The sequence below is a fragment of the Denticeps clupeoides genome, chromosome 19 (assembly GCF_900700375.1).
Source record: "Denticeps clupeoides chromosome 19, fDenClu1.1, whole genome shotgun sequence".
In the NCBI taxonomy this organism is placed as follows: Eukaryota; Metazoa; Chordata; class Actinopteri; order Clupeiformes; family Denticipitidae; genus Denticeps; species Denticeps clupeoides.
In genome coordinates, this window is record NC_041725.1 from 8,318,203 (window position 1) to 8,342,173 (window position 23,971).

At 42.3% G+C, this 23,971-nt stretch overlaps 1 protein-coding gene across 4 annotated transcripts in view; it reads right to left on the bottom strand.

Moving 5' to 3' along the window:
* Nucleotides 1-9,181: 9,181 nt before the first annotated feature.
* zbbx (zinc finger, B-box domain containing) overlaps nt 9,182-23,971 on the bottom strand; it is a 38,101-nt gene continuing 23,311 nt past the window's right edge. For 3 of the 4 annotated variants that reach the window (XM_028962124.1, XM_028962123.1, XM_028962126.1), the window contains 10 exons: nt 22,780-22,886; nt 20,768-20,886; nt 20,199-20,257; nt 19,275-20,011; nt 18,231-18,448; nt 16,617-16,779; nt 14,601-14,741; nt 11,100-11,288; nt 10,677-10,776; nt 9,182-9,446 (listed from right to left, as the gene is read on the bottom strand). In XM_028962124.1, coding sequence (XP_028817957.1) covers nt 9,368-9,446; nt 10,677-10,776; nt 11,100-11,288; nt 14,601-14,741; nt 16,617-16,779; nt 18,231-18,448; nt 19,275-20,011; nt 20,199-20,257; nt 20,768-20,886; nt 22,780-22,886 — 1,912 coding nt within the window. In that variant the 3' untranslated portion in view covers nt 9,182-9,367. The other variant, XM_028962125.1, reaches the window with a different exon arrangement.

A 23,971-nucleotide genomic window follows, 5' to 3' on the forward strand; every position in this document is an offset into this window, starting at 1 on the left:
TTTTCTTTTGCTATAATTCGTTTCTTATTTTTTTAGCGCATCAGAATTAATATTAAATATATTTTTATTGTCATTAATTTTTGTACTTTTTGTGTAATCAGAGATTGAAGATGGATCGGGTAGTGCTATGCTGGAAAGACCATTGAACATAAAAACTAAATAGCATTTTCAAGTAAATTCCCAATTACAGCATGCAGCATTCTCATGATCTGAGGAGCAAAGCAAGGTTCCTCTGTACAGATAACATTGAGGAAAATACTTAATTAATCCACAGAGAACATTATATAAATCCCGGGAACATGTTTCTGTATACATAAAAAGGAGCCTTATCCTGTCATTCTCAGTTGCTGTGGCATTCAGGCCCCTGGTGAATGAATAGGTGAGAAAGATTTATCGAGTGCCGCTCCGCTGAAGCCCGACACCAGGTGACAGCTTCCCTCTGCATGGGAGAAGTGGCAGGGAAGGTAAAATAAAATCGTTTAATGATCGCATGTCGCGAGCAGACAGTGAGTCTGTGTTCATGTGCCATTAGCACGGCTTCGACTCCAGGAACACCGGCGCTGAGGGAGAGGCGCGGCAAAAGAAGGGATTGATCACATGTGACAAGCCTTTAGCTGATGTGGTTTTAGTTTAAATGAGAGTTAGAGTGGCTCCGAATCTTGACGTGACTCTGGTGCCTCTCTCTTTCTGCCCGCCACCAAGAATGGAGAATATTGATTCAGCAGTTTGTGTCATTATAACTCACTTACACTGGCTCCATGATGAATGAGATCATGACAGAGTTAAAGTCCTTCAAGCTCAGACACAGTCTATATGTACGGCAGGATTTTAGCATTTTTGCCGACTGCATGGAAAAGAGACTCATCTTAGTAAAATGAAGCAAAACATATCCATATGGCAAAGAAGCAAGATGAAAACAAGGGTTGGTGCACCAAAGCAGAAGGAATAAACATTTCACAAGTGCAATTTGAAAGGTCATGACATTTTACAGCTGTATACCATCATATTTTACAATATACAGTACAGGCCAAAAGTTTGGACAAACCTTCTCATTCAATGTGTTTTCTTTATTTTCATGACCATTTACATTGGTAGATTCTCACTGAAGGCATCAAAACTATGAATGAACATGTGGAGTTATGTAAAAAAAGGTGAAATAACTGAAAACATGTTTTATATTCTAGTTTCTTCAAAACAGCCGCCCTTTGCTCTGATTACTGCTTTGTACACTCTTGGCATTCTCTCGATGAGCTTCAAGAGGTCGTCACCTGAAATGCTTTTCCAACAGTCTTGAAGGAGTTCCCAAAGGTGTTTAGTACTTGTTGGCCCCTTTGCCTTCACTCTGCGGTCCAGCTCACCCCAAACCATCTCGATTGGGTTCAGGTCCGGTGACTGTGCAGGCCAGGTCTCCATTTCTTGTTAAGTACATAACTCCACATGTAACAAATGTTAGAAATGTAAATGTAAATTTCATCTGATGTAAGTTTTGAAAATTGTTCAGGAGCAGTTGGAGGGTCTTCAGAGAGAAGAAAAGGAGTTGTAGTGGTTGAGAATATCTGGCAAATTTGCTTAAACATCTTCTATCAGTTGTGAGATTATATTTTTAACATTAATACGAGTTCCCCTAGACTGTGTATGGAGCAGTGGCTAGAAATGGCGATTGGTGTAAAGAGAGACGCAGCTCAAATGGTCAGATCTGGAATTCCACCCAGATTCGTCATAGTTACGTGGCCTGATGGAAAATAATAATCCTAGCAAGGGAAAGAGATGGGATGTACCAGAAAGAAGTATCTTATACCAGGGAGAGAGCTTTGCTTTAAGTTGAAGGTAATGGACATTTGGAAGGCCTACACAGGCTTAGGTCGTGTCATTGACTTCATCCAAGAACGATTACACTGACCGGGGAAAATGCATGGTTATAGATGGATGTTCACAAAGTGCAGAGAAAATGGCCTTAAAGCAAAAAAGTAATTAGAATAATATTTTATAGAAAAAAAAAAACCATAAATGTCCTAAACTTAAGCCCACAGACAGTGGTAAACAATAACTTGTGCACACAAGATAATTGCTTGTGTGCATAGGATCATTTTTTTCCATTTCATAGTACTTAAGGGGCTCCATAGTAGTGATCTAGCTGCTTGCAAAAAGTAAAATATCTCCTCCTGAACAACTGACTGTACTATGTACTCATACAATACATTCATTGTCAGATTGAGGAGGTTTTCCTAAATGGCCCCCAGGGTTATCAGGTGCCACTCAAGAAATAGCTGCTTCTGACTGGTTGCATTTGAATTTAGGTGTAATATGTAATAATGGTATTGTTCTCCAGGAATGTGCTGTTTTACCATTTTTCCCGATCCCTTCGAGACTGCTATGTCGAAATAGCAAAGAGACCGAGGTAAGACCGAGACCACAAAAAAAAATCGTCTCCAGGCTGATCTCGATAACTACAACACTAATATCTAACACTATATAAAAGCAAAATATAAATTTCATGTCAGGGGACCTTTAACCTTCTCTGTGAAGAAGTTGGCAAAATCTTCAGTTGTTAGGGAAGATGGGGTAGTCAGAGAGTTGAGTAGAGATGAGAACATTTTAAGCGTTGTGAACTTTCAATTTTGCTTCATAGAAGGCTGTCTTAGTAGAGGTGAGGTTAGTGGAGCATTTGCATAGTAGATTGCTATAGTATGATCTCCTCAATTGCTGTGCAATGTATCAGATAGCAAGGAAGATAGAGTACAGGGAAGATCAATAGACTCTTTCCATTGTAAGATGGGAAATTCCAAATCCATGACTTTAATGAAGACCCCCAACTGATCTCCAAGCTGTGGCCTTCCGCTCAAGGGGTGCCAAAAGGCCAAAAAATGGCCTGAGGTGCCATGACTGGAAAGGCTCTTATATCAGCAGTTCTGTTTGGACAAGGCAGAAACATAAAAGGACAACCTGATTAGTCTGTGACAAACTTTTTGCAAGTGAAATGCAGAGTATAAAAGAGGTTCTCTTCACAGCTACTTCTTTTTCTACTCCGTTGGGACTCATCCCACCTCAGATGCTGAGGGTTCTCCCAGCTTCGGGGCCTTTATATCTCTCTACCCCCTGCTTTTCCAGGTCCAGGCTCCCTCTCTGGAGCTTGGCTCCCTGCTTTCTCTCTCTGTTCCTCTATCGCTTCTCCTTTTGTTTAATTTATGTTTTTCTGTTACATTGGTACCATTTTATATACAATTTTTCTATGTAACTGCAATAGTAATCTACCTTTGTTAATGAACATTCATACCTATGTCTAGGTAACATCAGATAAGTTCATTGCTAATAAATAATGGAGTCTCTGATGACTACCCAGTTTTACCTGTCCACTTTTTACACCATAGAAAGAGAAAGTGAGGAGAGGATAGAGTTAGTGGCAACCTTTAGTGGTAAGAAGCAGAATCAGGTTGCAAGATATGAAGGGGTGGTGGAAGATACCATTGAAAGTGAGACGTTATGCTGATTGAAGGAGGGATAGTGGTCAGTCTTCGACCCGGTAGGTAAGGTGAGGGTAAAGTGAAGTCCAGGTCCATTCCTTGCACTAGGTGTGGGAGAGCTGCTTTTTGTTGCCCAAAGAGAAAGTGTGGAGAAAAGAAAGAGAATTGGAGTTTGTCCAATGAATGGTTAAAGGCACCAAGGACAGTTAGAGGTCTGTCTATCAAAACATTGCTGAGAATGGTGGTATTAGCCTAGTGGGTAACACACTCGCCTATGAACCAGAAGACCCAGGTTCAAATTCCACTTACTACCATTGTGTCCCTGAGCAAGACACTGTAACTACTGATTGTAAGTCACTCTGGATAAGGGCGTCTGATAAATGCTCTAAATGTAAATGTAAATATGGTCTGTCCAATTCATCAGTAAAGGTTCCAAGTGACCTGGGAGGGCAATATATGACAATGAGAAGGATCTTCACTGAAGAAGAAACAGAAACTGCATGGAACTCAAAGGAAGAAATATTAAATTGCAAGAGAGGCAATGATGTGAAAGATCAATTTCAGGATAGTAAGAGACCACTTCTCCCAGTATTCCTCAAAGTATGGAAGAAAGCAAAGGCAGAGGAGAGGACGTATGTGCTGGTGTATATGGTGTACAGTGCCTTGTGATGTGGTTCATCATCTGAATCCGCCCAGGCAGAAATTTTAAAAAATATAAAGTTGCAATACTACTGAACTATTGAGAAAACCAAGTAGTAGTGTAGTGTGTAACCAGAAGACCACTGTTGCTACTGTTGTGTCCCTGAGCAAGACAATTAACACTGATTGTCTCCAGGCGGACTGTCCCTGTAACTACCGATTGCAAGTCATTCTGGATGAGGGCATCTGCTAAACATCATTTATGTACCGCAGGCGGTCCTGAGGACAGTGACCCTGAGGTTGGTGTGAGCTTAGTCTATAATAGCCGTCCGCCATCTTGGATCCCCAGTCGCTCATCATTAGTGGTTTTCTCACAGTGCGGACGCCTGGCTTTTTCTGATTGCCGAAAGACCCCAAATGAAAGAACCCATATCGACCAGCCCCTTTGGATTGCCCCTGTCTGTACCTTCGCCTTGGCTTAACGTTGCCTTATTTTCAACTCTACTCTCTTGAAAACAACAGACTTCACCAGACTCATCACACTGTGATACCGGCTGGGAACAAACAAAATGTACCCATTAAGCCCGCCACCAAGCATCCACGGTAAAAGCATCCCCTCCAAAGTCCATGTTTGCTTTACATGATCCCAAACGGGACGCTGCCTCTCCTTCTCCCCCTGCTGTTCCCCTCACCGGCGCCACGAAAACACTCATTCCCCGTCCAATTCCGCGAGAGCCGCCATGTCTGCACATGTGCCCCTCAGCCCCCCCCTGACAGTAAATGTAAATGACATTGGCACAGATTTATTGTTAATACACGAGAGCTGAAGAACACAGTTTTGGATTTTTCTATATCTGTCTTTCTATGTCTGTTCTTCTCCGGCATGTTTAATGAGAAGCACCTCACCACAATCTGCTCTCCCTCACCACAATCTCTCCTCCACGCTGCCGTTCTGCTCCCGCGAAATGGGAATTTAGCTTCATTAGCTCCCTTCCCAAATGGGGATGATTGGAGGACAATGGGACACGGGCCGTCTTACGGGAAACCAGTGTGACGACGAGTAAACAGCATTCATCTGCCGCTCCTGTAATGGGTTCCTTCTCTTAAATACACAGCAAATAGTCAATTTGCTAATGGATTACATGTGTGTTTACATGGTAAAAAATAAATACATTTATTCACTAAATTGAGGTTGTTTCTCCCATTTCCTGCCAACTAAAGTCAATTCTAAAACGTGACAAAGGCAATAGTCTAGAGCAATATGCTGTCTGGACCTTTTTTTAGTTTTTTTTTTTTTTTTATAATCAGATGATTATGCTTCAGTCTTTTACCCACAGAATTGAACCATTTATTTAGACAGACTTTCCTCCATGACTTTTGGGGATGTTAATCCCCGAGGCTTTGTGGATGCATTTAACATTGTTGTTGTTGTTGGCTTTAGGCTACATAGATTTTTTTTACACTCAAAATACACTGAAGTTCATTCTGTCCTGAGCAGTGCTCAGTGTTTTAAAGTGTGGATACAGATTTTCTTAATGTGACACCCTGTGTCATCTACATACACTGCTTCATAAAGACTATTCGGCCTAGAGCCCACAAAGGGACAAACACAAGACTTGTGTGTCTCATGACAGTGTTCTTCAATTATCAGATATCTACATTAATAGCATTAAAGCACTTATCTATCTTAAAATTTGGATTATTCCCATGCACAGAATGCCACTTCTTTAAAAAAAATAATTTACAAATGTAGAAGATGAAGTCAATCTATGATTATTCATAGGCAGCATAGCTTAAAATGTCAGGAAATGGGCAGTATGCCTCATTAATGTGATTCTAACTTTCTGACAGAGACATGCTCTCCACTTGACAAGAAAATCTAATCTCCTCACGTAGTAAAATCAAAACATTAACCTAATTTCACATGTCAAAGTGCTTTCCAAAGCTGTCACTGAAACTATTTGAAATAAGTGCATTAATGAGCAGGCTGAATTCATACATGCTACTGAATTATATTTAAATATATATCCATAATTGCTGTAAAAAAACAGTAGATCACAAAGATCACAAATATAAATTGTAGAAAGCTTATTTACGGACACATCAGGCTCAAGCGACACACTCCACCTATGTCATTCATCTCCTACACTCTTATTCAGAGTTCCAGTACCCCTGTGTTAATCAGGGACACAATGCTGGTTGAGAATAGTTATTGATGATCCCAAGGCTCATTTAAGTGCGCAAAATAAAAATAAAAAACATAAAAAAGTGTTTAAATACAATATTTAAACACTTTTTGGCACATAAAAGATGAAAAAAAATCAATTTGAATCCATTTGGCAACATGGCTTGCGTGATGTATTGAGGGAAGGAGGTTAAATCATGCAGAGCAGGATGTTGGAGAGCTTTTTAGTTAAATAAAAGTAATTATTAAAACAACAAGTAACAGAAATAATCACTCAAAAAGATAACTAGCAAGAATTCTAGAGCAGGCTTATCTATCAGCAGGAATGTGGAGGAGCTACAGCGACCATGTCACGGTTTGCACTAAATAGTAAATAACAGCAGAATTTGAGCAAGGCTTTCTGTGTAATTTAGTTATAAACAAGCAGCATTATGCATGTGTGTAAAGGGTCACCACATTAATATTCTGGGCATGCAATGTGATCATCTCACTTTTTTTTTTTTTTGCTCAAAACCATCACATTTCGAAAAAAGATCCCATCTAAAAGTGTTTTGGTCCCCCTTCGCTCTTTTCCCACTGCATGTCGGACGAGATGATATTCTTTTTGAAGGACACATCTTTTATTTTCCGTCTCCCCTTTGTCTTTTGCTCCCTTTCCAATCAGACATCCTTTGATTGCTCTGTGATTTCTCGGCTTCCACCGGCAGCTCTGTGAGATTAGCGTGTTCTCAAATAAAACACTCTCATATCCGTCCATTCGAAACGTGTAAACTCGATAAAAAACGCACGCAGTTGCGGCGACTCGAGCATATTCAGACAGGCACACCTACACACACACACACACACACACAGACACACACATAGAGCAATGCCTCCTGGCACTCCTCACTGCAGTGTCCCATTTAGAAAGCGGCCTGACCCGAGTTATCTGGGCCTGGCTTGTGGACTCTGGTGCTGCTGGAATGATAGATTACATTCGGTTGGTAGGTGCAATGCAAAAGAGCCACAGATGGAACGGAGAGGCAAAAAAAAAAAAAAAAAAAAACGCACAAAGCCAGAGCTCGGAGCTCACAAACAGGCAGGCGCACACGCGAGCAACACAGCAGATGCAGCAAACAAAAAGTTTCTATTTCCATCAACCCCTCGTGGCACCAGAACAGGGTCTTCTTTCCAGCGTAGATAAACCTAATTTATCACCTGCTTAGAACCGCGAGCCGCAAAGCAACCGATGACAGAAAACGTAACCTGCTGGGATCACCCTTGCCAGCGTTCCACCTGTGTTTACGCCACCGTGCCACCGTGTATTGAGGGGGTGGTAGCAGCCTAGTGGGTAACACACTTGTTAACCAGAAGACCACAAAGTCACAGGTTCAAGCCCCACTAAGTACCACTGTGTCTCCGAGCAAGACACTTAACTGAGTGTCTCCAAGGGGTCTGTCCCTGTAACTACTGACTGCAAGTTTGCTAAATTACTTAAATGTAAATGTAGTCAGATACTTTAGAGTGACAATGTGTGTTGGTGAGAGCGATGACACTGTTTCTGTTTGAAACAAGTTTTTTTTTTTTTATCCATTTAACATAGCGTTCAGTCTTTTGGTCATTTATACATTATGCAAATGTTTACACAGTTTTTTCCACTTAAAATTTTGCTTTCCTTACCACTTGAGCAGATTGTGATTTTATGCGCTAATGTCATGTTGTGATTTAATGATCTTTCTAAACCACTTTGCTCAGCAAAAGGTTGTTGTTAATGTGCCATATAAATATAGTTGACTTGACTTGATTAATATGCTTGGTGCCATGCACGCATTTCCAAAATATGCTGACCTTGTCACCCCCACCTGCCTCTGGTTCAGGTTTTATGTATAATCCATATACAAACACACACACACACACACAAAGTATACAAATCAGGCAAAAAAAAATTATGTAAAAAAAAAATGCTAGGGTTATTGAATTTGAGTTTCTTCATTCTGCCTTATACAGCACAGAAAACTTGTTCTGATTGGACACCACAGATACTAGTCAGATTCCCAGAATATGCATATGAGTTCTGCTTTTTAATAAATTCTGCCCAAACTACAATCCTTGCTAGAGAAATAAGCATCCATTTAAAATAAAAAAAAAAGAATTGCAAAACATATGATTAGGGTTTGGTTTTGATATGTTTAATGCAAATCATGCCGTGAGGCTTACATTGCTCTTCTAGACATTTGCTGTGTGTTCTGTGTTAAAAGAGAAAATATGAATTCTAACCAATTGGAAATTCTGAGTCTTGCCCCAGTCCGTCCAATTTGTTATAAGAATTATTGAGTCATGCAAGTGTTAATACCCGGGTGTGGTTTTTAGAATATGATTATTTGCGCAGGCTCAGGTAGAGTGTATCAACAACATGGACGGTCTAGTGAGTTTGGGGAAGATGTGAACCCCTGCACATCGGATTTTCAAACTTCCATTACACACCCAGTTTACATTTTGTGTGTCTCTCAAGATTTTTCAGCACTTTTACTTCTCCTCCGCTCTGTTACCTTTTCCAGTACTGTCCATATGAGCTCTGCTTCCACGTGGCGTAAAGGCCGCTCCATTCAGTGGTCCCACCTGAGAGACCCTTGACTCTTGGAGCTCTCATTCTCTCAGCTTTCCTCTTGAGGGGCTCCAAACTCATCGATCTCTTTGCCCATTTTTGTTTCACCATCATGCTGCCTTTGCAGGTCTGCTGATTCATATTCTTCTGCCCCCTCCCCCTGGGTTTTCTTTTCTTTTTCACCATACGGTGACCTGAATGTGTCACCTTAGTCTACCGTAGCACAAGTGGAGCTGAAAACAGGGGAACTGCAGCTAATATTTTGAAATATTATGCATGTAAACAGAGACGGACACAATTAGCTTGTGGGATGAAATAATTTATTGCTGTATAATTAATGCTTGAGTTTAATGTTTAATAGAGAGCAATCATTATAGCGCTCTTGCGCTCTCTCTCTCTCTCTCATGTGGATTGGGTGTGCACGGACAGGACGTGTATGTCAGTGGTGCTTCTCAGTTCTTGTCCCTGATGTAGGTTTAGGAAGTGCGCGTATGCAGGTCAGGGAAGTGACAGAACGTTCTGCTTGTCTCTGAGATACTCCTCCTCCTCATCTGGTTGACCAGTGCTGGCCCGGCGCCTGCCACATCAAAGACACCAATCACACTTAACCGCATTCCTGGAAGCACTTAAAACGGCCCCGCGCTCGGCGCTGCGCACTGCTAGCAGCTAGCAGCCTGACATGAATGATGCATGAGCGCGGGCCCTACGTTAGCATTTATTAATATGCACACAGATCAAACAACATCTGAGAGACAGAGAAAGGGAGAGATAGAGAGAGAGAGATAAGCCCAATGTAAAACAAGCAAAGTTAAATCCTAACAGGTTTAAAAAAAAAAAAAAAAAAAACGGTCTATATAAATTGTAGAAAGCTTATTTACGAAGTGGGGAGGGAGCGCTAGAAAGGACAAGTGAAGGGTGGTGGCAGAACAGGATGGAGAGTCTGTACCCGGCGCAGGGCATGCGTCCTGGCCAGCTTGGGTAGGGATGTACACAGTGATAGATAGAAGCCCGAGAAGCCTTCTAATCCCGCTATTGTACATCTCCAACATGGTGCTCGGCAAGCGCGTACACATCAGTCAAGACGCCTGGAGCAGAGATCTGTCCTTCTCACACACATACAAAATACACACGCCGACACACACACACACACACACACACATCTTCGATTCTCCGGCCAGAGACATTTATGAAGGAAGAAAGGCACCACTAAAGAATGCCAAAGCGTTTATGCATGGTAACATAACGTTGCACATGTAATGCCTTGAAAATGAAAGAAAAATGCCCATCTGCACAGTCTGGCACACGAACAATGAAAGAAATGCATGCATACACACACACACACACACACACACACACACACCACCACCACCACACAGTGTAATTCCATTTAACCTGTCATGGTAAAAGGTTGTAATCCTAAACAGAAAAAAAAAAAAAAAAAAACTCAAGGGTGGGTGTAAAAATGTGCACATGCCTGGTTTGTAGAAAAATAAGAAAAGCCAAAAAAAGGAGACAGACAGAGTGGAACTTTGCTGCATGAATGGTTGAAAAGCTGCAGGAAAACTCCCTGGTGCATTCCGTAACCTTCCCAGAATGATAGTCTGCGCAACAGATACGATTTCCATACCACGGCGTACAAAAGGATGTTCTTTCCCTCGATGAGAGATAAGAAAATGTGTGTGAGGGGGGTGGTGGGGGGGTAGCTAATGGTTCAGGAGCGAAGGCTCATTTTAATTAGAGCGCAGGCAGTGCGCTAACGAGACGCCATTAACGAGCAGAGTGTGTTTCCATGGCAGTGGGTACCTACCGCGCTGATCCTGCGCCCCTGCCAGGCCCATGCCCCGGCGGCCCGACCTCGGAAAGAGGCATCGCTGTGCCGCCCATGCCACTGTGGAGCTCCTGCCGGTCTACCGATAAAAGAACAGACCATTAGGCAAACACAATGTTGCCATTAACACCGTGTAATTACGGTCAAACGTCAACGTAGGGACAGCTCATGTGACCTAAGCTGTTGTGTTGATGATCGTATAGTATAGTGAGGTGTGCTAACAGTCTAATATAGAGTGCGTAATAAAGGCCAAATGTTGCTGTGCGGCTCAGGTGACCTGACCTATGATGAGCATGGATGTGAGGCGGATTTGCATACGACCGTTTTTCCTAAGGATGAGGTAACAGCCCTCTGACATGTAGGATGGTGCGCCATTAATGTAGATGAGGCATCGTGAGGTACCTGGCTCTGCGCTCAGCCCTCTCAGCTCTTCCTCCAGGCTGGCCAGAGCCCGGCTGTCCTCGCTCTCTTCTTCCTCACGTGCCGAGTCATCCAGAGCCGACCGCTCCGCGCTCTGAATGTCCGTGATCTCCTGCACTGCGCGGGATAACGGACGGATCACTGGGCAGGATGTGGGACGTGCAGAGGCCCCTGAAAGAAGGAGAGAGAAGGAAAATGAGAGGGTCCTGCAGAATATCTCTGGATTTGGGGAAATCGTAAGCAGTAAGACAAAAAAACACTGGCTAGAGAAAATATAGGCATAGGACAAGGGAACACAAGGCGATGGGGAGATGGGGAGCTGTCGTAAAGAGGAGACTTGCTGAAGAATGTATGACAGATGGAGAGAGAGAGAGTGGCATGAACGGGAAACTGGGGAAAAACGAAAAGACAGTGATGGGCTGGAACGCAGCAGTGGTGCAGGACTGTCGCAGTCTTGGGCAGGCCACATCAAACTGAATGTCAGTGGGTCCCCCACCTGCCCCTGTTAAAACGCAGGCCGTGGCACTGGCCGGGGCCTCCGGCCCTCCACACTGCCTTAGAGACAAGGCTTCACAGCTTACAAACCACACTCGCGATCTGTCACAAGCAAGCACCTTTTTTCTTGTCTGCATTTCTGAGACTGCAGAGAAGGCTGGGTCAGATATTACTTGTCTATTTCCTAGATATACTATGTGTGTGTGTGTGTGTGTGTGTGTGTGTGTATATATATATATTTTTTTTTTTTTTTTGGAGAGAGGAATTTTGTGTGTGTTTGGGGGGGGGGTGAGTATGTAGAGAAAGGGATACAAATTTTCAGCATATGAGAGTGAAAGTGATTCATTGTCACACATGACACACCGCAGCACAGCACCCAATGTGGCCTTTGCTTTTAACGCATCCCCTGAGGGAGCAGTGGAGCAGTGCGTAATCAGGCCTAAAAAGTTTGATTATAATGGTGGCCAAGAAATTGACATAAAATTAACATTTTATTAAAACATTTACATTTACATTTATTACATGCAAAACACCACACAATCTCAACCAGACCTCAATGGAACCTCCAGATAACTTGCCAGTCCAGGATATGACCCCCCAACCTTTTGGTTACAGGTTCCCTTTCTTTAGCCGCTAAGCTACTCCTGCATGACTGATCTACTTCAAAATCTACTTTTAAATCAATCTAAAGATGATGGTGACAGCTCCAGCTCAATACATCAATACAGATGCAGTAAATCAGATTAAATAAAGTACAATGGACAACCCATAATCCTAAATCATCAGGGTTTAGATCTCACCACAGTTGCACAGATCTTTACATGTGTTCATCTAACATTAAGAAATGATTGTTATCCCGCCTCCTTTACAGGTTTCACTGCAATTGACTTCACCTACCAGTGAATTTAATGTTAGCCTGTGTGCAGATAATACGTTGAGGACAAAACACATGACTTTGAGCATAAAATGTTTTTAGTTACATGCCAGATAACGGTTCAGTGTACAGTACCACTTTGAACAAGGTGGCCATTTGCTGAACCGGGGAAGAGGAGCGCCACATAGCCTAGTTATATATAATTCACTCAGCCCATTAGACAAACAAGCAGCGTGCTAGGAGCGTGCACTGGAATCCGCAATGAACGTGGATTCGGGAGGGTGGGCAGGAGCAGCCGTTCGGTCAGGGTTTTGAGCATCTCCTGCTACCTGCAGAGCCTTGCGGAACTAAACCCAGAAGCCACGTTGAGCCACATCCTCCACCCTCTCCCCCAACAGGAGAGACGGATGAATGGAGGGATGCAGCAGAAAAAGAGGAGGAGGCGGGCTGGGTATTTAATTTGCACCCGGAGAAATTAGACCCGTCACAGTGGAAAACGAGAATTTTTTTTTTTTACCTCTCTCTCTCTTCATGGCAAGTGAAGAGTGGGGAGGTGCAATGAGCTATAATCTCTTTATGGAAGCCCGTGTTGCGTGCCAGCAGTGCTGGGCCACGCGCAGGAATCCCTTTGGCTTTAATTATGGGTTAAATTGAGTTCCGTGTCCACACTCCACTAAATCACGCCACGGCCAACATTTTTGGCTTTGCTCGCATCCGCGCATACCGCTAGTTGTTGCGCGTGGACTGGCTGCAGCACTATGGACGTCCTTTCGTGGTACGAGAAGAAAAGCGCTGGGTCCAGAGAGGCACGAGTCGAGCCGACGCATTTCTTTCAGCACAATGAGGAATCATGAGGCAGGATGCATATTAAAATATTAAGCACACTTTGGCCCTCCTATAAATCTTGATTAAGTCTCGCTGAGTGTTTGTGGTGTCCTCGGGGGAATGGGAGCAGGATTGATGAGGGCTGTAGATAAGCACAAACGCCCAGAGAATGTCGAACCAGGACCGGGAGAGAGGAGCTTGTTAGCAGAGGCTTGAAGAGATATGATATCTTCCTGAATGTCTATGGAAACCAGTGACAGTATATGCTCTAGAAAAGACATTATGCCTTTAAAATAAAATACATTACCAAGACTTTTTACAAGGTGGTAGTAGCCTAGTGGGTAAGACACTCGCCTGTGAACCAGAAGACCCGGGTTCAAATCCCACTTACTACCATTGTGTCCCTGAGCAAGACACTTAACCTTAAGTTGCTCCAGGGAGACTGTCCCTGTAAATACTGATTGTAAGTCGCTCTGGATAAAGGCGTCTGATAAATGCTGTAAATGTAAATGTACATGTACAAGAGTTTTTGGAATGAGGGCTTCAGTTATTCTTGAAAAAGTTGGGTCGTCTTATAATAGGCCAACATGGTACTGTTTTAATCTATATTTAATCTATGTTAGACACACACAAAAATGAACGGTGTAATAAATCTTACTTTGATGAGTTAGTCATTTTGCAAATATGAGAGAATAAGTTTTGGTAAAATTGGTGAGGGCCTGAATGTTTATTGATGGTATATGGTTAGCATTGCAAGTTAATTTGGCTGTCTGTTGTAGTCTACAGAAATTCACCAACTTCTGTTTTTGTTCGGATCCTTCAACTTCTACAATAGGTTTCATGACCTTATCTGCATGACCTTATACTCTTTGGGCAAACTATAGAAAAGAAGCCCCTTCGGAGCGCATCTCAAGCTCTCAGCAGCACCTGAATTCAGTTTCTGCAACAACATGTATAATCAAAAATTCTGTTTTGGTGTACCTTTGTGCCCAGCAAGATTTGGAGGTATTTGGGGTTACTGCAACACATCAAATTACACTAGAAGAATATTTCCAAACCTGCAGCAACTACTGATGTTTTTCAAATAGACTGAATCACCACAACAAATATCTGTATTTTTTAATTTGCCTAGACTCAAAACTACTGGTTTATGGGCATTCCACAAACAAAAATATAAGGGTATCGATCATCTTGAGATCCACGTTCCCTGTTTCACAGTTCAATCTCCTCTTGCCAGTTATTTGGAGGTATGACTGTACAGTCAGGGCCAAGGTATAGAATGTTCTTACCAGATAATGGGCGCCTCAGTGTAGCTGACACTGTACGCCTGAAGGGCTCAGCCTGTGGGGACAAGCAGTCCATCACCCCAGCGTTGCGCTGCTTGTCCTCGCAGTCCGCTAGACTGTTGTTGGGTCTCCAACTGAGCTGGACTGCAATGGAAAGAAAGGGATGGATTGATGGGATTCCAGAAGAGCGGGCCTGCCTGTTCTTACTAAAACAGCGAAACAGTAAGGCCCTCACACAGGCAAAAACATCAAGTGAAGAGCTGCGTCCTGAGACCAACAGGGTGCAGAGTTAAAAAAAAAAAAAAAAACAGATAAGCAAGCCGACCAGCAGCCGTGCGTTGAGTGATTCTGAGGTTAAGGTCTGCGACTGCTCCCCTCTATTTAAATGTCGCCTGTAATTAAGTGATTTTCCAACCGGCTGGGCTCTGCCCTTGTCGCAGTGAGGACTGCAGATGCTGGAAAGTCAAATAAGACCTGTTGGATCGTGATGCCTAGAGAGAGAACGAGTGAAAGAGAGCAAAGGAAGGGGAAGAGTATATGCACGCTCAAAAATTGGAAATGAGTGGCTTAAAAAAAAAAATGTCAAGGAGAGATTCTTTTTGGCTTTCATTAACTTTAGGTCTTTAGATAATCATTACAGACAGAGTGCACTTGTTCTTAATGAGCCTGGTGTCCTCTAACAGAGAGAGATCATTACCACACTGTTTATATTCAGCCCCTTTCTGCTCCTAGGCCTGATATATATGGGGAAAGTTAACATAAAGAATACACACTGTTTATGGAGAGATATGAGGTACAGTGTAATAGAAAAGTCTGGGGTCTCTCCCAAGGTCTATCTGGATATCAAAAGTATTATATAACGTAAAGAGTCACTTTCTCCATGAGGCATCAGAATGCTACATTTGAGAAATTATTTCATATGTATAATATTCCTCCTGGACATGCAGATTATGTTTGCTCTATATGCCTTAACCTTGTGTCTTGGTTCTGCTGTATATTGTTAAGAAGGAACAAATGAATCGCTTTCTGAAATTATTTAACCAACTAATTAATACTAACTAGTTAGTTCTGTAATTCTGAAAACACTTAAATATACTACTGTTTTACCAAGTTGCTTCTAATTTTCCTTTCCAAACAAGGTCTTAAACTGAATGTGTAAATTAAGTTAATATTCAGTTAATATATGTATATATGATATATAATATATGAGTGAAACAGTCATCCTAAAGGATTCTGTACAGAATTTAGTTTTCTATTATCATGTCATATGATGCAAGTGTGAAACAGGAGTTTGCAGAGGGATGCTATCTTCTTAGTACATTTTCAAAGGAAAAGCAATGATCCATATTCAATCTGCCCACATAATCAATACACTGAGCTGCTAATTAATAAAACATACCTCATTGTCCTCATTGGTGAACTTGTCTGAGATAATGATGACTGTCAAAATGAATAAAACCAGAAATATTAAAAATGATGCCGCTGGGCGAGGCCAGGTGACACCAGGGCCCTTTACGAGTGAACCTGTGTCTCATTGCCGTGGTTATTATTAAGGTTGATGATCCCTGCATGTCTCACCTTAACCCAAAATGGCATGACACTTCCAATGTGAATTTTTTCACATTGGAAGTCACACAACTTGTTATCAATGAATCCCTGCCAGACCTTGTTGTATTTCTTTGCACTTTGAGCCACAGTGGAACGGGACGAAAGCAACAAAATCCATTCTGAAAAGGACCACTGCCATCTCGAGTGCGGATGGTAATGGCCTCATCCTGCAGACTCTGACTGTCAGGATGGAGGTCTGCATCAAGGCAAGAGGCTTCCAGTATTATTACAAGTGGCACACACATATCCACGTACACACTGAGGTACTGATGAGACACACAAAGTGAAAGCCTTTTATCAGAGCCATTAGATTAGCACAGAGTCAACTACTGAGTCAACTAACTACGGACAGTCAGGACAGTTGTATAATTCTGAGTGCTGAGATTATTCATTACTCTGAGGTGTACTGACCTCTGCTCAGTGCCCGTGGGTGTATTTCCACTTTCTGGGCTTCACCGGTGGGACCAGGGGTATGTTGCACAAACACAGGGTTGAGCCCCAGAGTGAGGAACCCATCGAGACCCAGGTAACATCCAGCCGGATCAGGCTGTCTTCGGGCCACCGCCTGGAGTGCCTGTAGGGGGACAACGGATGGAGGGCAAGAGGGACGGGAGGAGGACAAGGTGGACATGAGAGAGCGAGAGGACTGTTATTGTACCTAGCTGGTCTGCTTCGGGGGCTCTCTGTGTTCTAAAGACAGTCGCTCGCATGCACGGCATGCACCCCTGGGACAAGATTGATTGAAACAACCTTTATTCAGGCTTAGGGCATTAGCATGCTGGACCAAACCCTTCTAGAGATGGAGGGATCAAGAGATGGAGGGAGGTAATGAAGGACAAGACAGGGTGCAGAGTTTTTGTTTTTTTTAAAGAAGAAAAAACAATCATAAGGTTCATGAGGTGAAAATGCGAATAATACAAAGGAAAGAAATAATGTCTGCGTACAGTATTTTGAATTGAAAGGAAATTAGCAATATTCTTTTTTTGATTGCTGCAAGTCCTGTAGCTTTATTGTCAAGTGTGTGTGTGTGTGTGCGTGTGTGTGTGTGTGTGTGTGTTCCTCTGATGGATACACCAAAAGTAGAGATAACAGCTGTCTCTGATCAGACATTTAATTTCAGGTATTTCATAAGCCCCCAGCTTTTATTATCTGCCAGTGTTTCTGGGCGCTTCTCTACAATTACACCTTGATAGGCTATTCGCCACCGTTCTGCTTTTTTTATTATTTTTATTATTTTTTTATTTTTTTTGTCGTCTTTTTGTTCAACACAGATCTGAGAAGAGAATTCTGCCATTTGGGCTAGTCCCTGGTAAAGACATGATAAAAAGATGTGGAACTTAATTAAATGATACCTAATTTGTGATACCTATCAAAACATTTTGCAAGAAAGGGTTTCAAACACGCATTGAGTCGGAGCCTGGTCTCCATGTATGGATAACAGATACATTTTATGCATGAATGAAAAAACCTGTGATGATGCAAACATGCATCTTTACCAACATAAAAATGCAATTCCCAGTTCACTGATATTGTAAAACATCGGTTTTTAAAAATTTTTATATTTATTTTTTTTTTTAATCCGATTCTGTTCCAAAAAGCAGTATTAAGGGATAAAAAGGCAGCTTTGCACAGCACTGTGTTGCCCTTGTAAAGACAATGATGTTACTCAGCAGCAAGAGATGAATTAAAGATTCATCAAATCTGCAAGTAATAGAAAAGTCTTTTGTGAAATGTGTGGTTCTGTTAAGAGCTCCATTTTGGGAGGTATGATCGTGATCTTGATGCCCACTTAATCCAGAGTTATCTAGCTTCACTTTACTTGCTGTGCTTCAAAATATCGAGTCAGAAAACTTGTTCAAGAATTAATTAGTTCATGATAAACTTCATTTGATCAGAAAGCCATCCTCAAACACATCAATACAGGCAACTCAGGCAAAACTAATCCATTCACCACGGTTTTCAGTGTGTGTGTGTGTGCACTCACATACTGCATTCAACCAAAGCAATGTGCTTTGCACTGCTTACCGGGGAGGGTTGTGTGAACAGGCCTGTATCTAAAGGCTTCAGATCAGAGCATGAACTGCTCCGGGGATTCCGGACCTCCTCAGCAGAGATATCGAGTCCAGAAGGGCCAGTGGAGGAGACTGGAGATCCTCTCATCTCTTCGTCTGAGGAGTTGCCCTGATTTGGGAGTGGGCTGATGCTGTCACTCAGACCTTCACCCTCAGAATCTATTCCCATTGCTCCAAGAAAAAAGGGAAAAAAGTAAACAAACAATGTAATAGTTCCATCATTCTGGATAGAATAGCAAAAAAAAAAAAGAGTGAATATGTCTATAGAATAAGGAAAAAATTGATTCAGTGATAACCATTAACGAACACGGTTCATGCTGTGAATAATTAATCAGTTTCACAGTTGCAGAGTACACTTTTGCTCAGTGGTAGCATTGACATGACATGTTGCTTGAACACTGAGGGGCTGAGAGAAACCGTGCAGTGGACTTTCACTAGCACCACTGGACACCACTATAATAATTAATCAGGCAAAAAAAGGTGATCTATGTTGATTTAAGGACAATAAACGTATAGGAACATTAGTCTATTGTGCATTGTACTTTTACAGTACAGTACATTCAATGTGTTTTCTTTATTTTCATGACCATTTTTACATTGGTAGATTCTCACTGAAGGCATCAAAACTATGAATGACACGTGGAGTTATGTATGTAACAAAAAAAGAGTGTGCAAAGCAGTAATCAGAGCAAAGAAACTATAATATAAAACGTGTTTTCAGTTATTTCACCTTTTTTATGTTAAGTATATAACTCCACATTATTATTATTATTTCTTTATTTATAATAAGCTAATTGCATAAGTGTGCACACCCTTAAACTAATACTATTACAGAATTCAGTCTTCTTGTGAAGGAGTCTATAGGCATGGCAAAACTGTTTTTTATATTTAGATAACTTCAGTAACACTGGTGGACTGGTCACTAGAATGCTTTCACTTCCATTATTATGCATCACCAGTATCTTTCTGAGCATGCAAAGTGAATGTCAGTTCTTACCTGACATCAGCATATCTGAAGATGAAGTAGAACTTGGTGTGACCTCTGACCTTGAGATATTACAGTTGAAAGACTGGAACAATTCTGTTAATGATGGCGCTTGAGGCTGAACTGAATTTGGTGAGTCAGCAGATTCAGGTCGGGAAGGTCTTCTTCTATTCAAATGTCCCAAAGGGTTTGAGATGTGGTGCTGATTTCTAAGCTTGTTTGACTGGTAATTTGAGGAAGAAGAGGTCTGTATTGGCCTAGGTGAAGAGGGCATCGGCAGTCGGGGAGCTTGAATGGAATTAGATGACTGGTGCTCCGGGGGTGCCGGCGTAAATCCTGAGGGGGGAAAGAGCACAGGCGACCCTTTCAATCTAGCTGCTGATGACAGTTCTGGTGCCAGGGGAGCAACTGCCTTTGCTTTGAGTGTCTTGAATCCGATAGCTGCTGTGAGCCTTGGGGACAGTGTAGGCTTTTGGCTTTGTGGTGGTGGTGATGGTGACTGCACTGACCCCACTGAAGAAAATCCCAATCTTAGCGGCTGTAATGTGAGCGAGGTAGCTCTGGTTGATGGCACAAGGTTACGGCCTGCAGTCTGTGACCGTGTTGGAGTGTGCTGGTCCGATGGGAATGATGATGAAGCATCAAGAGAGGCTGACCCCTCTTTGATTCCGAGTGGAAGACACAGAGAGTGAGCAGATATGGATCTTCTTGTCTTAGTGTCATGATGGTTTTCTTTATCTTCATTTAACCTTCAAAAACATTTCATGTAGGCATGAGAGCAACATAACACATAAAGGACAACACAAGATAACGTTGCACTGTTTTAGAGTCTTAAACTTCTCTTGCATCAATAAACACTGCAAATACTTCACATACTGTGAAAACATTGTTGTGGTTTCAAAGCCTTCAGCTCATCTCTCATCTGTTATTCCTTACTTTTTATTTTCCTCCTCTGTCGCTCCTGCGGTAGCTGTGCTCCCCATATCTCCAGCTGTCTGAAAAAATGAGAAAGATGAAAAATGTATGAGGCCCATCTGTCTACATAGATTGTAGAACTGATGAAGATGAGGGAAGTCAAGCTGTCAGAGACAAGGTAACAAAAAATCATTTAATTATTATTGACTGCATTTCAAAACAATGTCAAAAGCAACTTTGACTTTAAACTGAAATGTATAGCAAATGTGCTCAAATTTGTCAGTGTGGAAAGAATTATGGTACAATAGGTGCATATGAAAACGTGAAGGTAGTTTTAGGAAAATAGATAGTATATTTATGGAATATGCAATGAACAATTTTACATTACCAAGTGGAAATCACCAACAAACTGTATATTATTCATAGCACGTGGATAAATGCAGTTTGTTATGCTTTCAGTGATGCTTGTTCATCATCAAGTTATACAAATATAACAAATATATCAAATACATTTCAGCTTCATTCCATTCATCGTTTTAAGAATGTACAGTCCTGAGCGCTGCCATGATCAGACACAAACATTCGATTACCTTGCCCAGATCAGCAATGCAAAAGCTCGATTCACTTGGATAACCCAGCTCATCGCTGGCCTTATGGACAGGAACAGCAAAGAGGGAGACGCAGTACCGGTGCAGTTCTTGCTCCTCGGCTGTAACACACATAATGTTAGATCCCGGTGGGGGTAATTAGACATGTATAATACACGGAGAGGTGGATGTGTACGCATTAACATCATACACAACGCTAAGGGCACTGTTGGTGCTAAGTACGCACTAAGCACTAGTGTAAAGTCAAGAACATCCTGAGGATTTGAATAAATTAAGGGATATTTGCTGATATGACGTATTAAAAAGCATCCGGAATGAGAATGTAGCATGTATGAGAGCTGTCAATCACTTTATCTCTCATGCCTACATTTCATGTAGGCATGAGAGCAACATAACACATACAGGACAACACAAGATAACATTGCATTGTTTTAGAGTCTTAAATGTCTTAGAGTCTTAGAGATCAAATGATTGAATGAAGTAGGCAGGTTGCTGGTTCGAATCCCAAGCCGAGGTGCCACTGAGCAAGGCACCGTCCACATACATTTCGTTGTGTCACCGTGTGCTGTGTTTCACAGTGACAATCGCTTCATTTTCACTTTCATCATGTTCTGGGTGACCAAAATAATGGCACACCAACAAAAAGGGTAGTTAATTTCTTTTCTATCTCATCTGTTTTTTAAATCCTTAGAATGCATTTGACGTTACCTAGTGAAAAAAAAACATGCTTATTTTGGAAATAGTGCCTTAAGAATCATCTCCAGATGCTTATCGAGTTGGAATAAAATGCACATAGTGAAAACAGGCCCTTGCATGTGACACTTGGTCCTGCTGATAGAGCAATTTTTCTCCATTAAGATACCTCGTCAGCAAGTGCTGCATGAACTTTTAGCTTGCTTTAGTCTCCACTGCATTCCTCAAAGCGATGAATCAAAAGTGCAAAATTGTTGGCTGAAATGGCAACAATTCCACAGTGGCATAGAGTTTTTCAAATAATTAATTTTTTTCAGTTTTAGGATGCAGTCTCGGACGATAATTTCGCTCAGCCCCCTCCCCAAATAATGGCACAGAGACTGAATTACGCAGAAATGAATTCATTTCCGATTTGAAGCCATTTCAGAGTTCCACCATGCCCAAACAATCAAATCCTCCACTGCAACCGCTGCCACGGTAATCAGAAAATAGCCATCTGAAACTGACAGCTCAAAGAAATTAGCTTTCCACATGCACGGCCGTCCAAGCAGCACGCCCATAGCATATTCATTATTGATGCGCGCGGACTACAGGACCAGCCCAGGACAGAACCCTACAGTACTAACTGCATACAAAAAGCTCTCTTTTTTCAGCCTTTTTCGGTATTTGATTGGATGAGACAGCTCTGCACCAGGACATGTCGACATTACAGGAGAAGTGGTCAGGTCAAGCTGTCAACTAAACTGGAAAGCTGAGGCGTGAACTGTGAACCTTGCATGACAGATTTGAAAAGATGACCAGCACCACCACGCTGCCAACCCAATCAGAACCCTGGCAGAGTACCAACAGAGTACCAAAAAAAAAAAGACAAGACCAGTCCAGCAATAAGGAAAAGTCCTAATAAGGAGAGGTGAGAGTATGGTTCGGAAAGGGAGGAAGCTGAGGCGTAGACGGCAGGTCAGACACTCAGCTGATGAATGAGGCTTCACGACAGCCTTCCCCCTCTAGTCATTCTTCCTCCACCAGAGAGGTCTTCTGTCACTCCATCTGCCCACCTGCGAAGGTCCTTGGCCAGGCATGAGCAGCCAATGATTACCCCTCACGGCTGGACTGATGGATTGGCACAGCCCTGCTGGAGAATCCGACAGCCACGCCAAGCAGGATGCAGGACACGTGTGTGGAACGTATATGGCGTATACGTGGTTAGGTTGGTCTTACGGGCTGCATGTTGATGGAGGTGTGTGTGTATGTGTGTGTGTGTGTGTGGGGGGTGAGTGCATAAGTTAGATAAGACTGAACACCTGTCAAGCAGAACTTCTCATCAGCTTCTGTGTTGGAGAGTGACAGGGGATCCTGAGCTTGAGTGGAGCTCGAGGAAGAAAGTGGTCGATATCCTTCAACTGGCGTCCTTAAAAAAAACAACAAAGCATAATTCAACTCCACAGAATAATTATGGATAATTGACCAAAATAATACATTATCAACAAGATGTCCAATAAGTATTGATTAGTGTTTCAAATGATACTGACATCTTCTACTAATAAAAAAAATCTAAATCATAAAGTTTCATTGTCCAGTAGTGCTTTTGGGGATAATTAAACAATCAGACTGTGTCTCTGAACCCACATTCCTTCGGTTACGAGTCGACTTCCTTACCCGCTAAGCCACCACTGCCCAGCATGTGAGCAGAAAACTATAATCAGTTACATTTTTGAGTAGGAACAAAATATACTTTTAAAAGTCTCGGGCATTTAATAAGCTTTAGATTCACTTTTAGGGGTTACTCCAGCTCCGGAGTTCGGACCAGAGTTTAATTTTCATCCTGTGCAATGTTCCCTGATCATGTTCACCTGTGTATAATTATATGAGTGTATAAAGCTGCCCTGTTGTGTCATTGTCTGGTGATGTTCCCCTGTCCTGTGTACTATGTATTAAACCCAGTTTCATGACGTTGTGCGTATGCGTCCTCCTTCCTCGCCATGTCCAGCAATCGTGACAGACGGTGATTTTAAAGACATCGCGTATGCAGCTGGAAGAATTCCAGCACGCGCCAATGTCATAACTAGGGTTCTTCCAGCCATCCCCTGCCTCTGCCCCATTTGCTGCCTCTCTTCTCCCCCAACATCTGTCTGTGGAGGGTGGACATGGTGGCGGGCGGATTACTCCAGCCCCGCGGTCCCTGGTGCGGCCCTTTCCAGTCCGCTCCGCCTCATTTGCACTTGAAATGAAGGTTATTTAATGGCTTTAGAACTGAGCCAGCCTTTCAATGCCTGACCTAAATTCCATAGCAACCAGAAAGAGTTATGCAACATCTGCCCAGGCTCTGAGCTGCTGTGTGGAGTGAAGGTTTTTTTGGAATTATTTTTATTCAATGTACAACAAAAATGCAGAGCTCTGTATCCTGGCAGATATGTTAAAAATATTTTAAACAGCTGATGTGTTATTGACTCAAATATGTAAGACATCCAACACTGAACAAAATCACATTCAGTG